At 50.3% G+C, this 18,523-nt stretch overlaps 1 protein-coding gene across 3 annotated transcripts; it reads left to right on the plus strand.

The window, feature by feature from the left end:
• Positions 1 to 524: 524 nt before the first annotated feature.
• On the plus strand, positions 525 to 7,157 carry IRX6 (iroquois homeobox 6). 3 transcript variants are annotated; one of them, XM_054455190.2, is made up of 6 exons: positions 525 to 1,459; positions 2,702 to 2,959; positions 3,655 to 3,764; positions 3,945 to 4,252; positions 5,071 to 5,685; positions 6,673 to 7,156. In XM_054455190.2, exons 1-6 carry the CDS (start codon positions 1,415 to 1,417, stop codon positions 6,678 to 6,680), a joined length of 1,344 nt encoding a protein of 447 aa, XP_054311165.1. In that variant the 5' UTR covers positions 525 to 1,414; the 3' UTR covers positions 6,681 to 7,156. The 3 variants fall into 3 exon arrangements, with proteins under 3 accessions (XP_054311165.1, XP_054311166.1, XP_054311167.1); XM_054455191.2 differs by having other exon boundaries at positions 618 to 1,459; positions 6,676 to 7,157; XM_054455192.2 differs by having other exon boundaries at positions 618 to 1,459; positions 3,945 to 4,183; positions 6,673 to 7,157.
• Positions 7,158 to 18,523: the final 11,366 nt, after the last annotated feature.

An 18,523-nucleotide genomic window follows, 5' to 3' on the forward strand; every position in this document is an offset into this window, starting at 1 on the left:
CGGCTCTCCAGCGCCACCCCCAGCGGAGCGCAGGGGCTGCAGCCCGGATCGGGCGCCTTCTTCAGGCTCCCTGGCTGCCCCGCGGCCACTGCGGGAGGCGCGCGCGCAAGGCAGCCAAGCTTGCCTTCAGAGGAGATGCCCAGGGATCTCAGCAAGCAGCCTGCGGCTGCCAGGGATCGGACCTGGCTAGTTCCCCGACGGAATCTGAGGGATCCCGAGCCTCGGCCTCGAGGGGGCGCTATCCGGCCTACTCGAGGACCAGGCAGCTGCAGAGAAGCCCCAAGGTCAAGGCCCTGGGCCAGGCCAGGGCTTGGAGAGCCGGAATCTAGCCCGAGTCCTGGGGAGGCTGAGGCGGGGAACCAGATCCCCGAGGACAAAGATGGGCGGGCCAGTGGGATCCACCGACGCTGCCCGGAGCTGCTCCAACGAGAGCCGGGCCTGTGGCGTGAACAAACTTTCCTTCAGCACAGGGGCGGAGGAACCGGGCTGGAGGCTTCTCCCCCGGGCCTCTGCTTTCCTCCACCTGCCAGTGCTCAGCCTCCGCCCAGCCTTCGCCCACCCCAGCTCCCTCCCCCTCCCCCGCGCGCCTCTGTTCACTCAGACTCCTGTCTCCCCTCTCCCCTCCTCCTTCTCCCTCTTGCCTTTCTCCCCCACTTTTCTCCTGTCCCTTCTTTTGTATTCTCTCCTCCCTCGCCGCCCCAGTTGCCTCTCGCCTCCTCCGGGCCGAAGAGGAGGAGGTGAGCGCGCTGCGCCCCGGGCCTGCGCGGCTCAGAGGGAGGCGTTTCTCCTACTTCTCCCGGGTAATTTGGAGAGGTTGTGTGTGTGTGCGCGCGCGCGTGAGCTCCAGGCGAAAAGGGGTAGGATTCAGCGCCGAGCAGAGAGGGTCAGGGTTTTTGACGTTTCTCGCCAGCTGCACAAACCTCCCGGAGCAAGTGTGAGTGAGGGTGAGAGTGCGCGCGCGCGCACGGTCTGGCTGCGCTTGGCACGCTTGGTGGCCCAGGGCCCCGGGGCCCGGGGTCCCGTCTGGCGGCCCGGGATTACCGTGACGTCACATTGAGCCTCTGGCCACCTTGGACTGGGACACCTCCGGAACCTCACAGCCCCGCGCCGCGCCGCGCCTCACCTCGCCACCACGCGCCTTTGGGAACCCGCATCTTCTTCCTTCCCCTGCCCATCCATGGGCCCTTCTGTCTTCCGGACCCCACGGGCCGGAGGGGCGCCTTTCGGAGCGCAGGGCTCGGCAGCCCGGCTGCCCTCGGCTCTGCCTCCACTGGGGCCAACCAGGAGGAGGAACCGGCGCTGGGCACCCGCAGCTGTGTAAGGAACTGAGACGCCGCACTGCTGGGGGCGCCGAACAGCTGGGCTGAGACGGGAACTCGAAAGGGAAGAGAGCGACGGGCCAGGGACAGCCACCATGTCCTTCCCACACTTTGGACACCCGTACCGCGGCGCTTCCCAGGTAAGAGGCGCCTCTATGGGGGATAGGGGACAGACTGGGTGGAGGGAGTGCCTAGTGCACGGCGCCTGCCTCTGATCTTCCTCCTCTTGTGTCCTGGGGGAAGCCAGAAGGAGCAAGGGCCAGGGTAATGTGTCACAGCCTCCTCTGACATCCCCAATCCCTAAATGAGAACGTTTCATCCCGGAGTGCACGCTGGAAAATCTTGTGACCCGAAACATGGGCACTCTGACCACGCGCTCAGTGAGGTGGGTGGGATCACAGGGATCTCCCAGTCAAGCTTCCTCCTATACAGAAGTCTGAGGTGGCCGGGAGAGAAAGAAAGAAAGAAAAGAAAGAAACAAAGAAAGAAAGAAGGAAAGAAAGAAACAAAGAAAGAGAAAGAAAGAAAGAAAGAAAGAAAGAAAGAAAGAAAGAAAGAAAGAAACAAAGAAAGAAAGAAAGAAAGAAAGAAAGAAAGAAAGAAAGAAAGAAAGAAAGAAAGAAAGAGAAAGAGAGAAAGAAAGAAAGAAAAGAACTTGTAGGCTACAACGCTGTCCATCTCACCATATTGTTGTTCATTTGTTGACCTCGGCTATTCTCCTACCCCTTCCTTGGGCGGGCCCAAGCTCTCCGGTTCCCTCGATTTTCCAAACGAAAGTGGATGTTGTGCAATGACAAGGGTTTCCTGGGAAAGTTCTGCGGACACCCCCTCCACTGTTCTCCAGCTTTTCTCTAGAGTTCTGAGTGTATTTTCCTGTTGTCTAGTGCCGGCTTGACCTTTGACCTGCTGTGTGATCTTAGACAAGTCTCACACTCTCTCCGATTATCCACTCCCAATCTATAAAATGGGAGCAGGAATGAGACGTTAGTAATGGTCTCTAAGGCCACCATCTAGCTCCGCCTTTGCAGGATCCTGTGAGAAGGGTAGGGAAGGGGGCTGAGGGTTTGGTGTCTTTAATTCTGGTTTCAGAACGTTCACTTTTTCCCGGCCTCCTGGGGCTCTGAGGCCTTAGCAATGGAGTAGGAGCATCTATAAGGGCAGTTTGGTTAAAATGCTTTTTATAATTCCCGTCCCAGCACCTAACAGAATGCTCAGCCCAGGTGGCATTTAGTTAATGCATAATGAAGGAATGAATGAAGGAAGGAGCAATCTGATTTTCCCTTCTTTGTTTCTAGCTCCGGTCAGCGGGAGGCGGGGGGAGGGGGGGTGCGGGGGGGCGGGGGTGTCTCTGACCTCCAGTGCCCTCTTTCTTGCCCCTGTAGTTTCTGGTGTCGGCAAGTTCCAGCACCACATGCTGCGAATCTACCCAACGCTCTGTCTCAGATGTGGCATCAGGCTCCACCCCAGCGTCCGCTCTCTGCTGCGCACCCTACGATAGTCGACTGCTGGGCAGTGCGCGACCGGAGCTGGGCGCCGCCTTGGGCATCTATGGAGCCCCCTATGCGGCCGCTGCAGCTGCCCAGAGCTACTCTGGCTACCTGCCCTATAGCCCGGAGCCCCCCGCACTGTATGGGGCACTGGTGAGTACAGGGGTGGAGTCCCAGGGGCGTGAGCAGTAGAGACAGGTGAAATCCAGAAAAAGTCAAGGAAAGACCCACACCTCCCGAGGAAAGGAAATGGTTAGGACTGTGTATGAGGACGAAAAAACACAGTACCTTACAGTTTGCAGAACTTCATACTGTTTAGAAAACATTTATACTTCTATTAATTCTGTGAGGTAGGCAAGTAATCATTAATCTCAATTTAAGAATGAGGAAATAGAGGTGCACAGGATTTCAAATACTTTGCCCAATGTCACAGAGGTACAAAGGGTCAGAGAAAAGCTCCTGAAGAAGAGTAAAGCAGGAAGTGCCCCAGCTGGTGTGTGTTGTGGGGCGGGGGATGGGGTGGGGGGTAACTGGGGAAAGGAGGGAGGGACAAGTGGTACAGTAATAACAGCAGCTAATATTTAACTACTGCTTATTCTGCACCAGGGATTCTGCCAAGCATTCTGCCAGCATGGTCTTCTTCAATAACCTATAAGTACTATTATCCCCATTTTACCAAGGAAAAAATTGAGGCACACAGTGGTTAAGCAACTGGTTAAGCAACTGTGTCCAAGGTCACACGACCAGTGCCAGTGGCGATACTGGGATTTGAACCAGACCCTTAGCTACCACCCCATGTGCCCCCCTCCCCAACTATAGTCCTGAATTCTCTTTTCCTCTCCCTCCAGAATCCACAGTATGAATTTAAGGAGGCTGCAGGGAGTTTTACATCCAGCCTGGCACAACCAGGAGCCTATTATCCCTATGAGCGGACTCTGGGGCAGTACCAGTATGAACGGTAAGGAGTGAAGGGCCTTGGTGACTGGCACTGTGAGTCTTTCCTCCCCCACTGCCAAGGTAGGGTGGATGGGGGCAGGGGAGAGGGAGGGAGCTGAACCACACTTCCACGCCACAGACTGTCTTCTGCCTGCAGTTCCTTGTTCCTCTCCTAGAGTGTGAGCCAGGTTCTCCCCCACAGGTATGGCGCAGTGGAATTGAGTGGTGCCAGTCGCCGAAAGAACGCCACCCGGGAGACCACCAGTACACTCAAGGCCTGGCTCAATGAGCACCGCAAAAACCCCTACCCCACTAAGGGTGAGAAGATCATGCTGGCCATCATCACCAAGATGACCCTCACCCAGGTGTCCACCTGGTTCGCCAACGCACGCCGGCGCCTCAAGAAAGAGAACAAAATGACGTGGGCGCCCAAGAACAAAGGTGGGGAGGAGAGGAAGGCAGAGGGAGGAGAGGAGGACTCACTAGGCTGCCTAACTGCTGACACCAAAGGTACTGAAAACGTTCATCACCCCACCTTAAGGGTTTTACAAGTCATCAAGCAGTTTGGTCTTTCAAAAGCTGCCCTGTAGGGTAGATTTTCTGGAAGGTCCTCAGACTTACCCTTGCACTTCCCTGCCTGTCTCAGAGCATTAGCCTGTGCACTGCCTTCTACCTGTAATTCTCTACACAACCGGCTTCTTCTTGACATCAAAGTGTTGTCTCCTAAAGTTCTTCCTGCCTCACCCAAGCCAAAATAGCCTCCCAGTTATTTTCTGTTCTGCCAGCCTGTTTGGATTTCCTTTACCATAGTTGTCACGGTGAGAAAGTTTACATACCCAACTTCCCTCTCTAGGATGCCAGCTCCACCAGAAGCCTTACTTGCTGCCATATGCCCTACACACCTAATACCTAAATGATGGCAGGCACATAGCTGGCGCTCAGTAAATATTTGCTGAATTAAATGATGTAACAGCAGCCACTTGTAGATGTTGAAATCGAGTAAAAACTGCCCCCTGGTTTTTCACAATTGAGAAACTGAGATCCAGAACTCAGGCAGCGCCAAGTGGCATTTCCTTGGCTTGGCACTGCTCGCGAGAGGAGGAGTCCGCTAAAGGGTGGGGGCAGGGCTGGGGCAGGAATTCTTTCTCAGGGACAGGCGGCCAACAACCCTGGGGCAAGTGCAAGGGGTGGTACGGCAGGTCTGGTGAATTACACCGCGGATGCCCTGAGTGCAGGGCGCTTCTTGCTAAAAGCTTCTCAGGGATGGGCATTCCTCGAATTTCCCTTGGGCCCTGGGGCTTTTCTCACTCGCTCTTGATTTCCTGCAGAAGTTACTGCTAGCCAGGAGGCCCGGGGGCTCCGGCTGAGTGACCTGGAAGACCTGGACGAAGAGGAGGAGGAGGAGGAGGAGGAAGCTGAAGACGAGGAGGTAGTGGCCACAGCTGCGGACAGGCTGACGGAGTTCCGAAAGGGCGCGCAGTCGCTGCCTGGGCCGTGCGCTGCAGCTCGAGAGGGCCGATTGGAGCGCAGGGAGTGTGGCCTGACCGCGCCCCGTTTCTCCTTCAATGACCCTTCCGGATCGGAAGAAGCTGACTTCCTCTCGGCGGAGACAGGCGTCCCTAGGTTGACCATGCACTACCCATGCGTGGAGAAACCGCGCATCTGGTCTCTGGCGCACACCGCGGCAGCCAGCGCTGTCGAAGGTGCACCCCCAACCCGGCCTAGGCCACGAAGTCCTGAGTGCCATGTGATTCCCGGACAGCCTCCTGCCTCTGCCCGGCGACTCTCAGTCCCCAGAGACTCCGCGTGCGACGAGTCTTCCTGCATAGCCAAAGCCTTTGGAAACCCCAGGTTTGCCCTGCAGGGACTACCGCTGAACTGTGCGCCGTGCCCGCGGAGGAGCGAGCCTGTAGTGCAGTGCCAGTACCCGTCTGGAGCAGAAGGTAGTGGGCCCCCAACGGCGCTGGGAGTATCTATGCAAAAGACACCCACCCACCGCCCTGCCCGGCAATTGCACACCCTCTGCCATTCTCGTCTGCCCAGGTCTCCCACAGACCTGACGGGAGATTGCTTTACAACACTCTTTCAGACGGAAGCGTAGAGATAGGTTCTAGTACTCCCTTATTTAAAAATCAAATAATAATAAACTCACAGGCAGACTGTAATTTACCTAGAATCACTTAGAAAGCCGTTCGAGAGATGGACAACCAGGATCTCTGCATTCGTGTGGTCCAGTGTACTGCCAAATCCACCAGGTGTGCATCACCATGCTCCTCTAGCACAATCGCCCTTGTCCTCTGCCTGCCCTTCAGAGGAGACTCGCTGGTCCCCTGCTGTGCTGCTTAGAAAGTTTACTAGGGTTGGGCAGGCACCAGGGCTTTTGGAGAAGTCTAAGATTGTGGGCCAGACGCACACCACAGATTTAAGGTCAGTGCTTAAGTCCAGCTTGCAGCCCTCTCTGTGTCCCACCAAAACCCCTGGAAAGTTGTAGACATGCCCCTGCGGTCAACAGCTTCAGGCCCCAGATTGGTGCTGTCCCTAGAGAGCACCCTACAAAGGGCTCATCCCCAGGCAGGCCAGTGACTGCCAATCACTGTCCCCTGATGCTGGCTGGTTCTTTCACTGTGTTAAGGACCTGGTGGAAGGGAATTTCATCCCACAAAGGGACATTCCCCAAGCATGAGGCAGCCTCCAGCAATTACTGTCAGATTCTGCTCTTTGTAGTAATTTCTCTCAGGATTAGCTGCTGGCTTAGAAAAGTGGGTTACACTGTTATTTGAATTTACACAACGGATCCAAACATTACCTCTGGCAAGCTAATTGCCTCTAGACCCTTTACTTGCCTTCAGAAGAGACATGGCTGACCCAGAGGTTTCCTAAGAATTGCCACTAAGCAGCCTTTGGGTTTTAATCAACCTTTCCTCTCTCAGCAGGTTAGCGCAATGGCTGCGATTTGCGAAAGAATCTTGGAAATGGGCCCCACGTTTCGAATTCATCTCCAGGTTAAGAAGCTGCCAGACCTTGCCAGGGACCAGGATCTCTCACTTTGCCTAAGAGACAGACACACAGAAACCCTCCTAGCAGCTGTCCTTGCTCGCAGAGCTGGGGTGGTGGGCCGACTTGTACTTTAGCAGACCCCACGGAGGAGATGGCAGGGCACCTTGGGGAAGGCCAAGTGGGAGGCTGGGAGTCTGCCCCACCCACCGACTCTACCAAGTCTCTCTTCCTCCTCTGGATTCAGCAAGGCTTCCTCTCCTGCTCACCCCTGTCTCTCACCTCCACCACCCCCAGTCACTTTGTAACTTCATCACTGACCCGGCCACTAAGGACCCTGTGCGTCTTCTCCCCCTCCTAAGCCCTTGTGTCCTTAAAAATAATCAGTCCGAACCCATGTAGTGTTGCCTGTCTTTGCCAGGGGTGCTTGGAGAGGTCGGTGTGCAGGCAAAGATGCATTGCGGCCAGGGGTTCTTGCGACAGCGCGGCGTGGGCTGCATACCTCAGTTCCTTTAGTAGCCGGGAAAGAAACTGACAAGGTAACGGACAAGGCCGTGGCGCCTGCAGCTCAGCGGACTAACCGCTGCGTAACCAATCCGTGGAGCCAAGCTGACCACCTCGCGGGTCATGCGCATGGGAAGTGGTGGGACTTGTCAGGATGTTTATCTGGAAACTGCATCTGTTTCCGGGTTCGTACTTGGGTTGTAAGTTTATTGGGGGAGGGGTGATGAGGACCGCCCTCCTCCGATCGAACTGAACCTAATGAGGAGGTCAGGCAGCTTTCAGGGTCGGTGTAAGGCGAGAGGGGGCATTCTTCCCGTTTTATCAAAAGTGTCAGCAAACACTTCCGGTACAGGCCAACCAATGGGAACTGACGGGCAGGGAAGGGGTCTTTGTCCCCCTTGCTAGGAGTGTCGAGCGGCGGGGTTGGGGGTAAGAGATTTAAAGACGCCCGCGCAATGCTGGCTGGGGGAGGCTGCCTGCGTTCGCGTCCCGCGCCTAGTGGCTTTGGCTTTAGCCAGGGAGCGAGCGCACCGCTGCTCGCAGGGAAGCAGGGACCCGGGGCAGTGCCCTAGAGGGGAGCTCCGAAGAGCAGATGAGGCAGGAAGGCAGGAGGAAAGGCAGCTGGGGTGTGCGCCCAAGGCCTGGATCCCTGGGGAGCTGCGTTTCCAACGCCGGATCCCGGCCAGGCCAGGCCTTCCAGACCAGCGCGGATGCCAGACTATCAGTCACTGAAATCCAGGCGAGCAGAGTCCGCCTCCTGGGCAGGAGAATTGAAGACCTTTGGAGGACGATGAGGGGAAATGTGGAGGTTGGAAATGCTAGGGAAGCCGAAGCAGCGCGCCACCTCCTAGCCCTTCTCTATGGAAAAGACAGCTTTGCTGTCGGAAGGGACTTTAGAGATCATGACTTACAAAAACTGCAAACCTCCTCTTCAGATGAGAAGCTTAAGCCCAAACGGGAGGGCAGGTGACCAGCTCAGGGTCACAGCGGTCCGTGGTGGAGACCAACTCCAGCTTTCCACCCGGGTCAATGTCCCTTTTCGGTTCCCGCTCGCCCGCCCGAACACCCGCCCGCGCTTCCTCCGGGAGACCCCTCTTTGCTTTCGTTTTGTTCCTGGGCAACAGCTGCTCCCACCCCCAACCTCCCCAGGGACCCTCCAGTCGCCCTCGCTGACCCGCGGCTTAGGGTCCGGAAAATTAAACTGCGAAAAGATAAACATTATTTCCAGTCGGCTTTGCGGGATTAACGCTTGTAATAAAGAGCATTAGCTGGAGGTTTCTTTCAAGGCACTCTCGACCCCACCCCCTACTAGGGGGCCAGGTAGACCCCTCCGGAGACTGCAGAGGCGGCAGAGGCGTCCTAGGGCTTCCAGTTGAGAGTAGAGCCCTAGAGAGCCATTTCGTGGAGGGGAGAGGGATCCTTAGAATCAGAGAGTCAACATTTGGAGATGGGAAGCTGAAGACCAGATTGGAGAAGGGACCCCACTAAACTCAGTTCATGTGGCTGAGCAGGGTCTGGGATCCAGAGGGTGGGGGTTAGGAGGAATCTCACCTGCACACGGCCTCCAGCAGTTCAGCTCTAACCTTGGGAAAGGAGGCCTTCCCGAGTTGCCCTACTTCACCACCCAGGACCCTAGGAGGTTGTCTCTCCACCTGCAAGAAACATCTCTTGCCTGGGTGGCCTAGCCTCTCCCTGCCTTCCCCAGCCCAAAGCAGGAGCCTGCAGCCTAGAGTTATCTCAAAGGTCTGATCCTAGTTGGCTGGAGACAGTGGGGTGTGAGAGGGGCTGAAGGGCAGCCTGGCATCCCAGAAACCTGCTTTACCTTCTCAATTGTGTTGCCACCTTGTTTTGTGGCTTGGACAAGCCCCTTCCCCTCCTAGTTCTGCCACTGTAAAATACAGGGATGATCTAGTTCTCCATCCTGCTGCTCAGTATCTCCTCCAGAGCTGATGGTGAGCTCCAGGGGTCTAGGAGAAGGGCCTGAGAATGGCACGTCTGAGCCTGTGATTATCCCAGCCTCAAGCCCCCAGTGGCAATCTGTTCCCACCATCTCTGCCCCCCCGAGAGCCTCCTGCAAATCTCCCAATATAATCTCCCAGAATCATATTTTGAATACTGTCTTGATTAAACACCAGAGCAAGGGGAGGGATGATGCAGCCCTGCTCTCTTCGGCTGAGCCTGCTGGTGCCCACAGACAGCTGGACTGTGAACTCTGAAAAGTAAATGTTGGTAAATGCAGAAAGTTGAGGTTCTCAGGTTTGTAGGATGTATACAAGCTGGACCTCCAAACTCCTTCTATGGCTAAAGTGGCCCTTCCCTCAGCTGCGCGGCAACCAGGGGCTAGGTCCTCTGGAGGTGAGGGGAAGCCACCCAGGGGAGCCCCCCCCCCGCCACACCCAGCACACCCAGTGTCTTCCTTTATTTATTTCTTTCCTGCCAGTGTCACTAGATGGACACTGGATGCACTAGATGATCTCTGTGATCACTTCTAGTTTTAAGATTCTATGATCCTGTTAATGATAATAAGAACTTCTAGAGCCCTTACCATGTGTCAGACTCAATGCCATGTGTCTTAGTCTGTTTGGACTGCTATTTTACAGAGTACCATAAACTGGGTGACTCATAAAAAACAGAAAGGTGTTGCTTACATTTCTGGAGGCTGAGAAGTCCAAGGTGCCAGCACATTCAGCATCTGGTGAGGGTCTGCTTCCTGGTTCATAGACAGCACCTTACTGCATCACCATTCCATGGAAGGGGCAAGAGAACCCTCTGAAGTCTTTTTTATAAGGTCACTAATCCCATTCATGAAGGCTTCAAGTTCATGACCTAATTATCTCCCAAAGTCCTCAGCTCCAGATACCATCACACTGCAGATTAGATTTCAACATATACATTTTGGGAGGACACACACATTTAGTCTCTTGCACCAGCTCTTTTAAATGTGCTGACTCAAATGTCACAATAGTCCAAAGACATATTATATTACACCTAACAGTATGCCCCACTAATGAATGAGGAAATAGGCTCAGAGAGGTTAAGTAACTATACTACACCTAACACTATGCCCCACTAATGAATGAGGAAATAGGCTCAGAGAGGTTAAGTAACTTGATGTCAGTTATCCAGCTACCAAGTAAAGAGGCAGGGTCTATGCAAGACTGATTCTTTAACCACTAAGTTCTACTACAAATGTATTCTATTATTTTAAGATTTCTTTATTTAATTATTAACAAGACCATCTATTTCTGAGACTCTAAATGTCTAGAGTCTATTATTTCATGCCCTGGACTCTTGGGTTGCCCTCCTTCCCTCTCCGAAATGTCTAATGGGAAAAAACTTGTGGTACCTCCTGGACCCACCCCTGCATCCTGGCCAAGAAAATCTCTACCTATCCCGTTGCCCACATTTCCCAGGGCACACTGTCTGAGACACCCCTGGTCAGTGTTTGGCAAAATGTAGCCCATGGATTCTACCATCAAAATCAGCTAAAGATTAAAGAATCACCCTAGGATGTGGGCTGAGAGGTCTGTCTTGTTAACAAGCACCCCAGGTGGCCTGATGGGCCTCTGATCTGCATAGTGGTGGATGAACCTCGAGTGGCCAGACTCTAAGCTCAACAGGAGGGCTTAGGACACCTGCTGTTTGCCAAGAGTAAATCACATCCCAGTAACAGGTGCAAACATTTCCTCCAAGATTTAATCTGGATTCCCATTCAATCTCCTCATCTAGTTCAGCTCTTTTTTCCCCCATCCAGAAGCTCAAAGATGTGTACTTATTGGAGGGCGAGTAGGAGAACTAGGAGGCTAACTTGCATGTCCCAGCTGCCTGAAGATGATTTAGGAATTCAGGTTTGGAAACACCTGAGTAGTAGCGTGTACCGTGGTGTGCAAGAGAATTCTGTCCCCAAACATGAGCATGCAGTCAAGAATCTGTACACATTTGGAGGAAGCCAGAAGGAAAGAAAGACTATCTTAAGTGAAAGAAAGAACCAATGAGGGCTGGGCCTTTCCACTGTGGCTGTCTCCTGGTGCAGCCACTTGCAACCTTGGTATTAGAAAATTCTTTCTTTTTTGAACCCATTTCCTTCTCCAAGTAACTTTTGAAAGTTGCCTTCTAAACTAAAAGGTCTTATCTTCTCCATAATTCATTCTTTCTCCTCCTTTCCATGCCTCCTCTCCCCACCCTAAGTGGGACTTGTTTTGTCTTTACTCTGGGATCAGAGTAAGAAATGAGCCAGGCACAGTGGCTCACACCTATAGTCCCAGCACTTTGGGAGGCAGAGGCCGGCAGATCGCTTGAGCTCAGGAGTTTGAGACCAGCTTGGGCAACACGATGAAGCCCTGTATCTATAAAAAAAATACAAAAATTGGGTGTGACGGCATGCACCTGTGGTCCCAGCTACTCAGGAAGCTGAGGTAGGAGGATTGCTTGAGCCCAGGATGTTGAAGCTGCAGTGAGCCATGATCGTGTCACTGCACTCCAGCCTGAGCAACATAGTGAGACCCTGTCTCAAAAAAAAAAAAGGAATGGAGTCTAATGGGCCTCTACTGATTATATGGCAGAGGTCTCCTCTATTGGCATAATTTTATTCATAAAATGTTAAGTTGGGGCAGGGGGAAAAGGAGGACCAATGGCCTGAGTCCTTGGGCAAGTCACCAAATGTCTCTGAGACTCAGCATTCTCCTGGTAGGTTGCGATGTGCCTCTTTTATATGCTCTATGGTTTTCTCACCTGGCTGCTATGGGGATGTGTTAGCCCACTCTTGCAGCACTATAAAGAAATACCTGAGACTCGGTAATTTATAAAGACAAGATATTTAAACGGCTCATGGTACTGCAGGCTTTATAGGAAGCATGGTGCTGGCATCTATCTACTCAGCTTCTAGGGAGGCCTCAGGAAGCTTACAATCATGGTGGAAGGCAAAGGGGTAGCAGGCACGTCACATGGCAAAAGCAGGAGCAAGAGAGAGTGAATGAAGGAGAAGGTGCCCACACACTCATGTGAACTCAGAGCAAGAGACCACTCCTCACCAAGGAGATGGCCCAAGCTGTTCATGAGAGATTTGTCCCCATGATCCAATCACCTCCCACCAGGCCCCACCTCAAAATTGGGGATTACATGTCAACATGAGACTTGGATGCAGACAAATATCCAAAAATCCAAATTTTGGTTGATGGCAAGAGTTGGAGAGTTGTTAAAGACAAGTTAGCACCAAACAGAGACTTCTCTTCTGTAATCAGAGGATTGGAGAAGACTTGAAAAGGGAATAATTTAGGTTATTCTGAGATTCAACATTATTTAATGTCAAGACGAGCTCACGTTGTCAGTGGCAAATTGTTAGCAGACCAATTAAACCCCATCTTTAAGCATGGGCCCAGCAGTATTTTTTAAAGCTCCCAAGTGATTCTGATGTGCACCTAAGGTTGAGAACCAGTGAACAACAACCAGGCTGTTTCTCTTTCCAGGCTCAGCATTTTCTAGAAGCTGTGGATGGGCAGAGGGGTGGAGAGGAAATTGGAAGACTGAAAGTCTAAAAGCCTGTGGCTTCTCCCTTAGCCCTGTGCATTCCATGTTCCCCGCATGGTAAAATGGGGCCTGATATTCACAATATACAACATGGCTTGTGAGGAGCTCAAAGCTGAAGGTAACCCTGGACATTCAAGGCCTGTGTTTAGCCAGGAGAGGCATCCTTCAGCTCTGCCTGTCACCTATCTCAGGTGGTGGGAGGAGCGTCCCCCACACAGGAGATCCTCAGCACATGAGCCAACAAATTCAGCCCTGGGGCAGTTCAGAGGTGGCTTTGAGCAGAGGTAGAGGTGTTCTGGAAGTGTTTCTTGAAGTTCCAGTTATGTATTGCAATGGAAAAATCACCCCCAAGCATAATGGCTGAAAGAACCTACAATAATCATTGGCATTTCTAAAGAATCTGTAATTTGGGTAGGGCTCGATAGGAGGGATTTGTTTCTGCTCCATGTGCTATTAGAAGAGGTGGCTCTATTGGAGCTAGAGGATCCATTTCCAAGGAGGATCCTGGTTTCACCCCCTACAAGGCTTTCCTTGGGTTACTTGAGTTTTCTCATGTGATGGCAGGCTGTGTTTCAACAGCAAGTATCCCCAAAGGTCGAGATGAAAGTTGCAAGGCTTCTTCTGACCCATCCTCAGAAGTCCCAGAACACCACTTCTATAGTATTCTTTTGGTCAAACAAGTCACTAGAGCCTATCCAGATTCAAGACAAGTGGATTTGACTCTATTGCTCCACGGCGGGAGTAGCAAAGAATTTATAGCCATCTTTGCCAGATTTGGATTACTGGTGAAAGTCAAGTTTTGAATGCACTTCCAGACTTTACTCTCCCATTCAACATGGGGTCACAATACAATGTCTCAACTCAGGCTGCCATAATAAAGCACCACAGGCTGGGTGGCTTAAACAACAAACATGTATTTTCTCACAGTTCTGGAGCCTGGCAAGTCCCAGATCAAGGTACTAGCTGATTCAGTTCCTGGTAAGGGCTTTCTTCCTGGCTTGTGGACAGCCACTTTGTGGACTGTGGACAGCTTGTGACAGCTACATGCTCACATGGAGGAGACACAGAGCCCTGGTGTCTCTGGCTCTTCTTCTAAGGGAACTGGCCCTATTAGATCACGGCCCTACCTTGATTACTTCATTTAACCATTATCATCTCTTAATAGGCTCTTTCTCCAAATACAGTCACATTAGGGGTTAGGGCTTCAACATATGAATTTTAGGCGGACACAAATATCCAATCCATATTAGACTAATCTAGAACCCAAATGGAAGAGGCCAGTTAGGAAGCAGGTGACAGGGAAGAGGGCACTGTCTTTCTGGCCAGTGGTCTAAGCTGGCCCCTTGCCACGGAGGTTGTGGTTGAGGCAGCATCCTTCTGTCCATCCACTTTCCCCCTTCAGTGTCCTGGCCTGGCAAGTGCAGGATCTATACCTTTAGTGTGGAAGAAGAGGGCAGTGATATGTGTTCAAGCACTGTTAATTGCCCGACACGTCACATAATTTCATAAAAACTCTCCTCTCTACAAATGTAGAAAAATGTAGAAACTGAGTCTTTTTTTTTTTTTTTTGAGACAGAGTCTCGCTCTGTCGCCAGGCTGGAATGCAGTGGCACAATTTCGGCTCACTGCAACCTCCGCCTCCCGGGTTCAAGCAATTCTCCTGCCTCAGCCTCCCAAGTAGCTGGGACTACAGGCACGCAGCACCACGTCCAGCTAATTTTTGTACTTTTAGTAGAGACGAGGTTTCACCATGTTGGCCAGGATGGTCTGGATATCTTGACCTTGTGATCCACCCGCCTCAGCCTCCCAAAGTGCTGGGATTACAGGCGTGAGCCACTGCGCCCAGCAGAAACTGAGTTTTAAGTAAGAGAGGTCACTTGTCAAAGGTCCAACAACTGGGAAGTGGCAGAGTTGGGGTTCAAATACAGATCTGTGTGAGCCCAAAGCCCATGTGAAGGCAGAAGAAGCATACCCACTCTAAGATGCTGTATAGCAAAGTAGTAAACACATAGCCCCTGAATCCAAACCACCTGGGTTCGAATCCCAGCTCTGCCATTTACTAGCTGTGCATCCTCAGGCAAGTGGCATATCCTCTCTAGACCTCAGTTTTCTCATCTCTAAAATGGAAATAATCATAGTACCTACCTCACAGCACTGCTGTGAGGATTAAACAGTTCATATCTAAAGCATGAGAACTATGTCTGGCCCACAGCAAGGATTATATAAAATGTCAGCTGTAAATGCCTTCCTACTCCTATACTCCAGCCAGCCCTGCCACAGGCCTGCCTCTCCAGCAAGGCCTGAAGTCACTATTGGGTCCCCACCACTCATTATGCCAAGTTGAGGTCACAGCTCACATGTGTCCCTCTTACTTAGAGCAAAGACATGGGGTCATTCACTCCAGTGTCCATTTAGGGAGCTACCTCACCAAGCAAATTTTATGAATTGTTCACACTTCCCCTTATCAAGATTAATGGCACAATTGCCCACCGTCAGTCCTTCTGTGGTCACAGCTAATGACTTCAACCCTCAACACGTTTCCTCTGCATTTGCTTCAGAAAATCATTCTGAACAGCAAGACTGCTTTAATAGCCACTTGGTACTAATGATGCCTTTTAAGTGCATAAAGAGAATCTCTAAGTACCAAACAGAAGGCCCATCCACTGGTGACAACAGCTATTGACATTGGCACGCAACACAAGGTCAGAATAGCTGCAGTACATGGGGACGCTTACTCTGTCTAACGGTGGGGAATTGTTTTAATATGTTAGAAACTCCTCATTATTCTCTGTTGCTCCTTAAACATACCCAATAGCACTGTTTCCTGAGGCCTGCTATGTGCAATTTCAGAGCTTACCAGCCTCTGGTAGTTTTCATTTCACCTTCAAGATTTAGGCCAATCCAAACTTGTACTATTTTTACTTCATATTTTTCTTTAAATAGATCCCCCTTTACATTTTTTAAATAAATGTTCATGAACACCCACTATTTACATCTGTCCTTTTCTTACTGCTTAGCCACCATGACACACTCAAATGGTCAGGAGCTTGGTAGTGTGATTAGGAATGTGGATAAAGTCAGACCAAGCTGGGGCCGTGTTCTGGCTTCACCACTTAGTACTTGAGTGGCAGTGAACAAGTTCCCTAATCTCTCTGAGCCTCAGTGTCTTCTTATATAAAATATGGTAAAACTAGAACTTAGCTCATGGGGTGGTGGTGAAGATGAAATCAACTGGTGAATGTTAAGTGTTCATCTCAGGGACTGGCACACATACTCAATAAATGTTGGTTAGGAGTGTATTAACTTCCTCAACTGAGGTGGGGATCCTTGGAGAAGTGAAAAACAGCCTCAGCTTGCCATCTACTTTCTTGCTAAGGTCATGACATAGACTATAGTCCCAAGTATCTCCTGTGTCACCTCACTGTGAGGTCCCAATTTTGTCAGCAAAGGGCTACTCCCCCGATGCTGGAATCTGGGCATGCGGTGTCACTTTCTGACCAAACCATTGTTCTGCTAAGACAATTTTCTCTTTCTTGAGAAATGTCCTCCTCCCTCACCAAGAATCTGTTCCTTTTCATTATCAGCTATTATCTCAATACCAAACTCTCATTGCCCGTGGATCCAGATCTATTACATGGTGTCCACCATCTTGCCTAGTCCTTGATCATTCATCTAATTAGTTCCCAGGGAGATTCCACCCTTCCATTTCTGAAACACATCGATTCTTGGTCTCACTTGATGCTCAACTTTGTGTTGATGGTAGTTTGTGTTTGGGTCCCATCTGTGAGGTTAGGGCAGAGCAAAGGTGGGGCTTCCCTCTGGAAGAGGGTTCCTGAGAGCTGGTTAGAGCCAGGAAGAGCATTGCTGAATAGTGATCTGTAAACTTTCAAGGAGAAGAGGACAGGGTAAGGAACAAGTAGGAGAGAAGCGGAAGTGGGACCTGGATTGGGGTGAGGAAGTGAAATGAGGACATGAGGATGGATGGGCATTGAGGGAATCAGCTCAGAGCCAGTAAAGGGTAAGCTTAAGGAGCAAGTTATAGAGTAAGCAAGGCTGAGAAGTTCAACTTTTAGTTGTTTATGCTGGGAATTCATTAGACTTTTCTTAATGTACAGCATTTAAGTATTGAACACATGAGGCAGAAGGAGTAGGGCACCATTACATATTTTACAAAACTGAATTCTCAAACATACATTCAAACCGAAGCCCACATACTTCTAATTTGGGGTGTCTAATTTGACTAGGGGCAAAGGAGAAGCAGCCCCCTGGGAATGGGTGTAGAAGTTTCATTTGCAGTTCCCCACACATTCTCTTCATTGAATTCTTAGCTCCTGTTCAGCCCCATCATGTAACTGTGACATTTGACATATGACACCCATGAGATTCACTTGACCCTTTTGTCAGGTGCCATTAAATGGCCCAAAGTTAAAATGTTAATTATCATTAATCATTTTTTATGAAATGGCTTTGCCAATCCATAAATTCAGCAGAGAAAGGCTTCTTTCAAGGATCGGACGGTTTATGGAATACTGACTGTCAGAGAAGCCACCTACATTTGGGGATGTTTCTAGAGGTGTAAGTTACAAAGAAAAAAAATAGATGCCTGCAAGTGTATGTTAACAAGACAGAGCAACTGGGACAAAAAATAAAAAGAAAAGAAATAGAAAAAGGGTAAGTTAGGGGTGGGATTGAGTCTGTTTTCCTGCAGCAAGCTCAGTGACTAATGCAAAGTGGATACCCAAGAAACCTATGTTGAAAAAGTAAATGGATGCGGAAGAGGAGGCGAGGTTAGAAAAGGAAAAGAGGAAAAGGACCTTCAAGGGAAGAGGAGTTTTACAGAAAATTGGAGAATAAATGAAAGGCATGTGACTAAGAAAGGGCCCAAATTTCTGCCCTTGAATTCAAGATCCTGGGAACCTCAATATTTATGTATTTGTTTATTTTTGGCTAAATATACTAAAATGCAATTATCTGTCTCATTCTTGTTCAAGAAAAAATCTTTTTAAAAAAAAATCAATAAGGGAGCTGGAATTAATTTTTTTAAAACACAACCAGGGGTATTTTAGGGTAAACTCAGAAGATGGACCTCCTTTTAATCAACATTAAAAATAATCCTTCCATAGGTGCAAAGATGCATAGGACAGCGGATTTCAAAATCTTGTGCCAAAATGAAAACAGTGGTTATCTCTGGAAGGTAAGAGTATGGATATTTTAATTGTTCTGGTTCATACATTTCTAACCTTCCAAATTTTCTGCAAGATTTAGCTTTATAATAAAAATATGTAATAAATCTGCGTGTGTGTGTGTGTGTGTGTGTGTGTGTGTGTGTACAAATGTGAATAACGGGGGATGAATAAAAAGGATTTCTGTACCCACTAGGGCTGTCCTGTTGGGTGGGTGATAGGAGATGGCCGATTATTTTGGGTCCAGTACTTTTGGCTCAGGAAGGCACCAGATAGAAGGAACATAAGATGCCCTTCATGCTGACTGCCAGACTCCATAACTGAGGTCCTTGCTGGGAGAACAGACGCTGGAGTGCCCTAAAGATATGCTAGAATAATCCCTGAGTGAGGACACTTGAAAACAAACACTATTTCCCTGACATTCAGAGAAATCTTCAGTGTCCCCTAAAATAGCTTGCAGAAACTTACATGTGTGCAGTATTCTCGAGAGAGAATATCCTTAGTTTTCGTCAAATTCTTAAAGAGGGGATCAGTGATCCCCTAAAAAGTCCTATTCTTTAAACCAGAAATATCT

The sequence above is a fragment of the Pongo pygmaeus genome, chromosome 18 (genome assembly GCF_028885625.2).
Source record: "Pongo pygmaeus isolate AG05252 chromosome 18, NHGRI_mPonPyg2-v2.0_pri, whole genome shotgun sequence".
Lineage (NCBI taxonomy): Eukaryota > Metazoa > Chordata > Mammalia > Primates > Hominidae > Pongo > Pongo pygmaeus.

Bases quoted from the DNA above. Each gene is read 5' to 3' on its own strand.
- IRX6 (XM_054455190.2), top strand. From the start codon at position 1,415: ATGTCCTTCCCACACTTTGGACACCCGTACCGCGGCGCTTCCCAG. The intron at 3,765-3,944 runs GTAAGGAGTGAA...TCTCCCCCACAG, and splicing joins GGGCAGTACCAGTATGAACG to GTATGGCGCAGTGGAATTGA. The intron at 4,253-5,070 runs GTACTGAAAACG...GATTTCCTGCAG, and splicing joins CCTAACTGCTGACACCAAAG to AAGTTACTGCTAGCCAGGAG.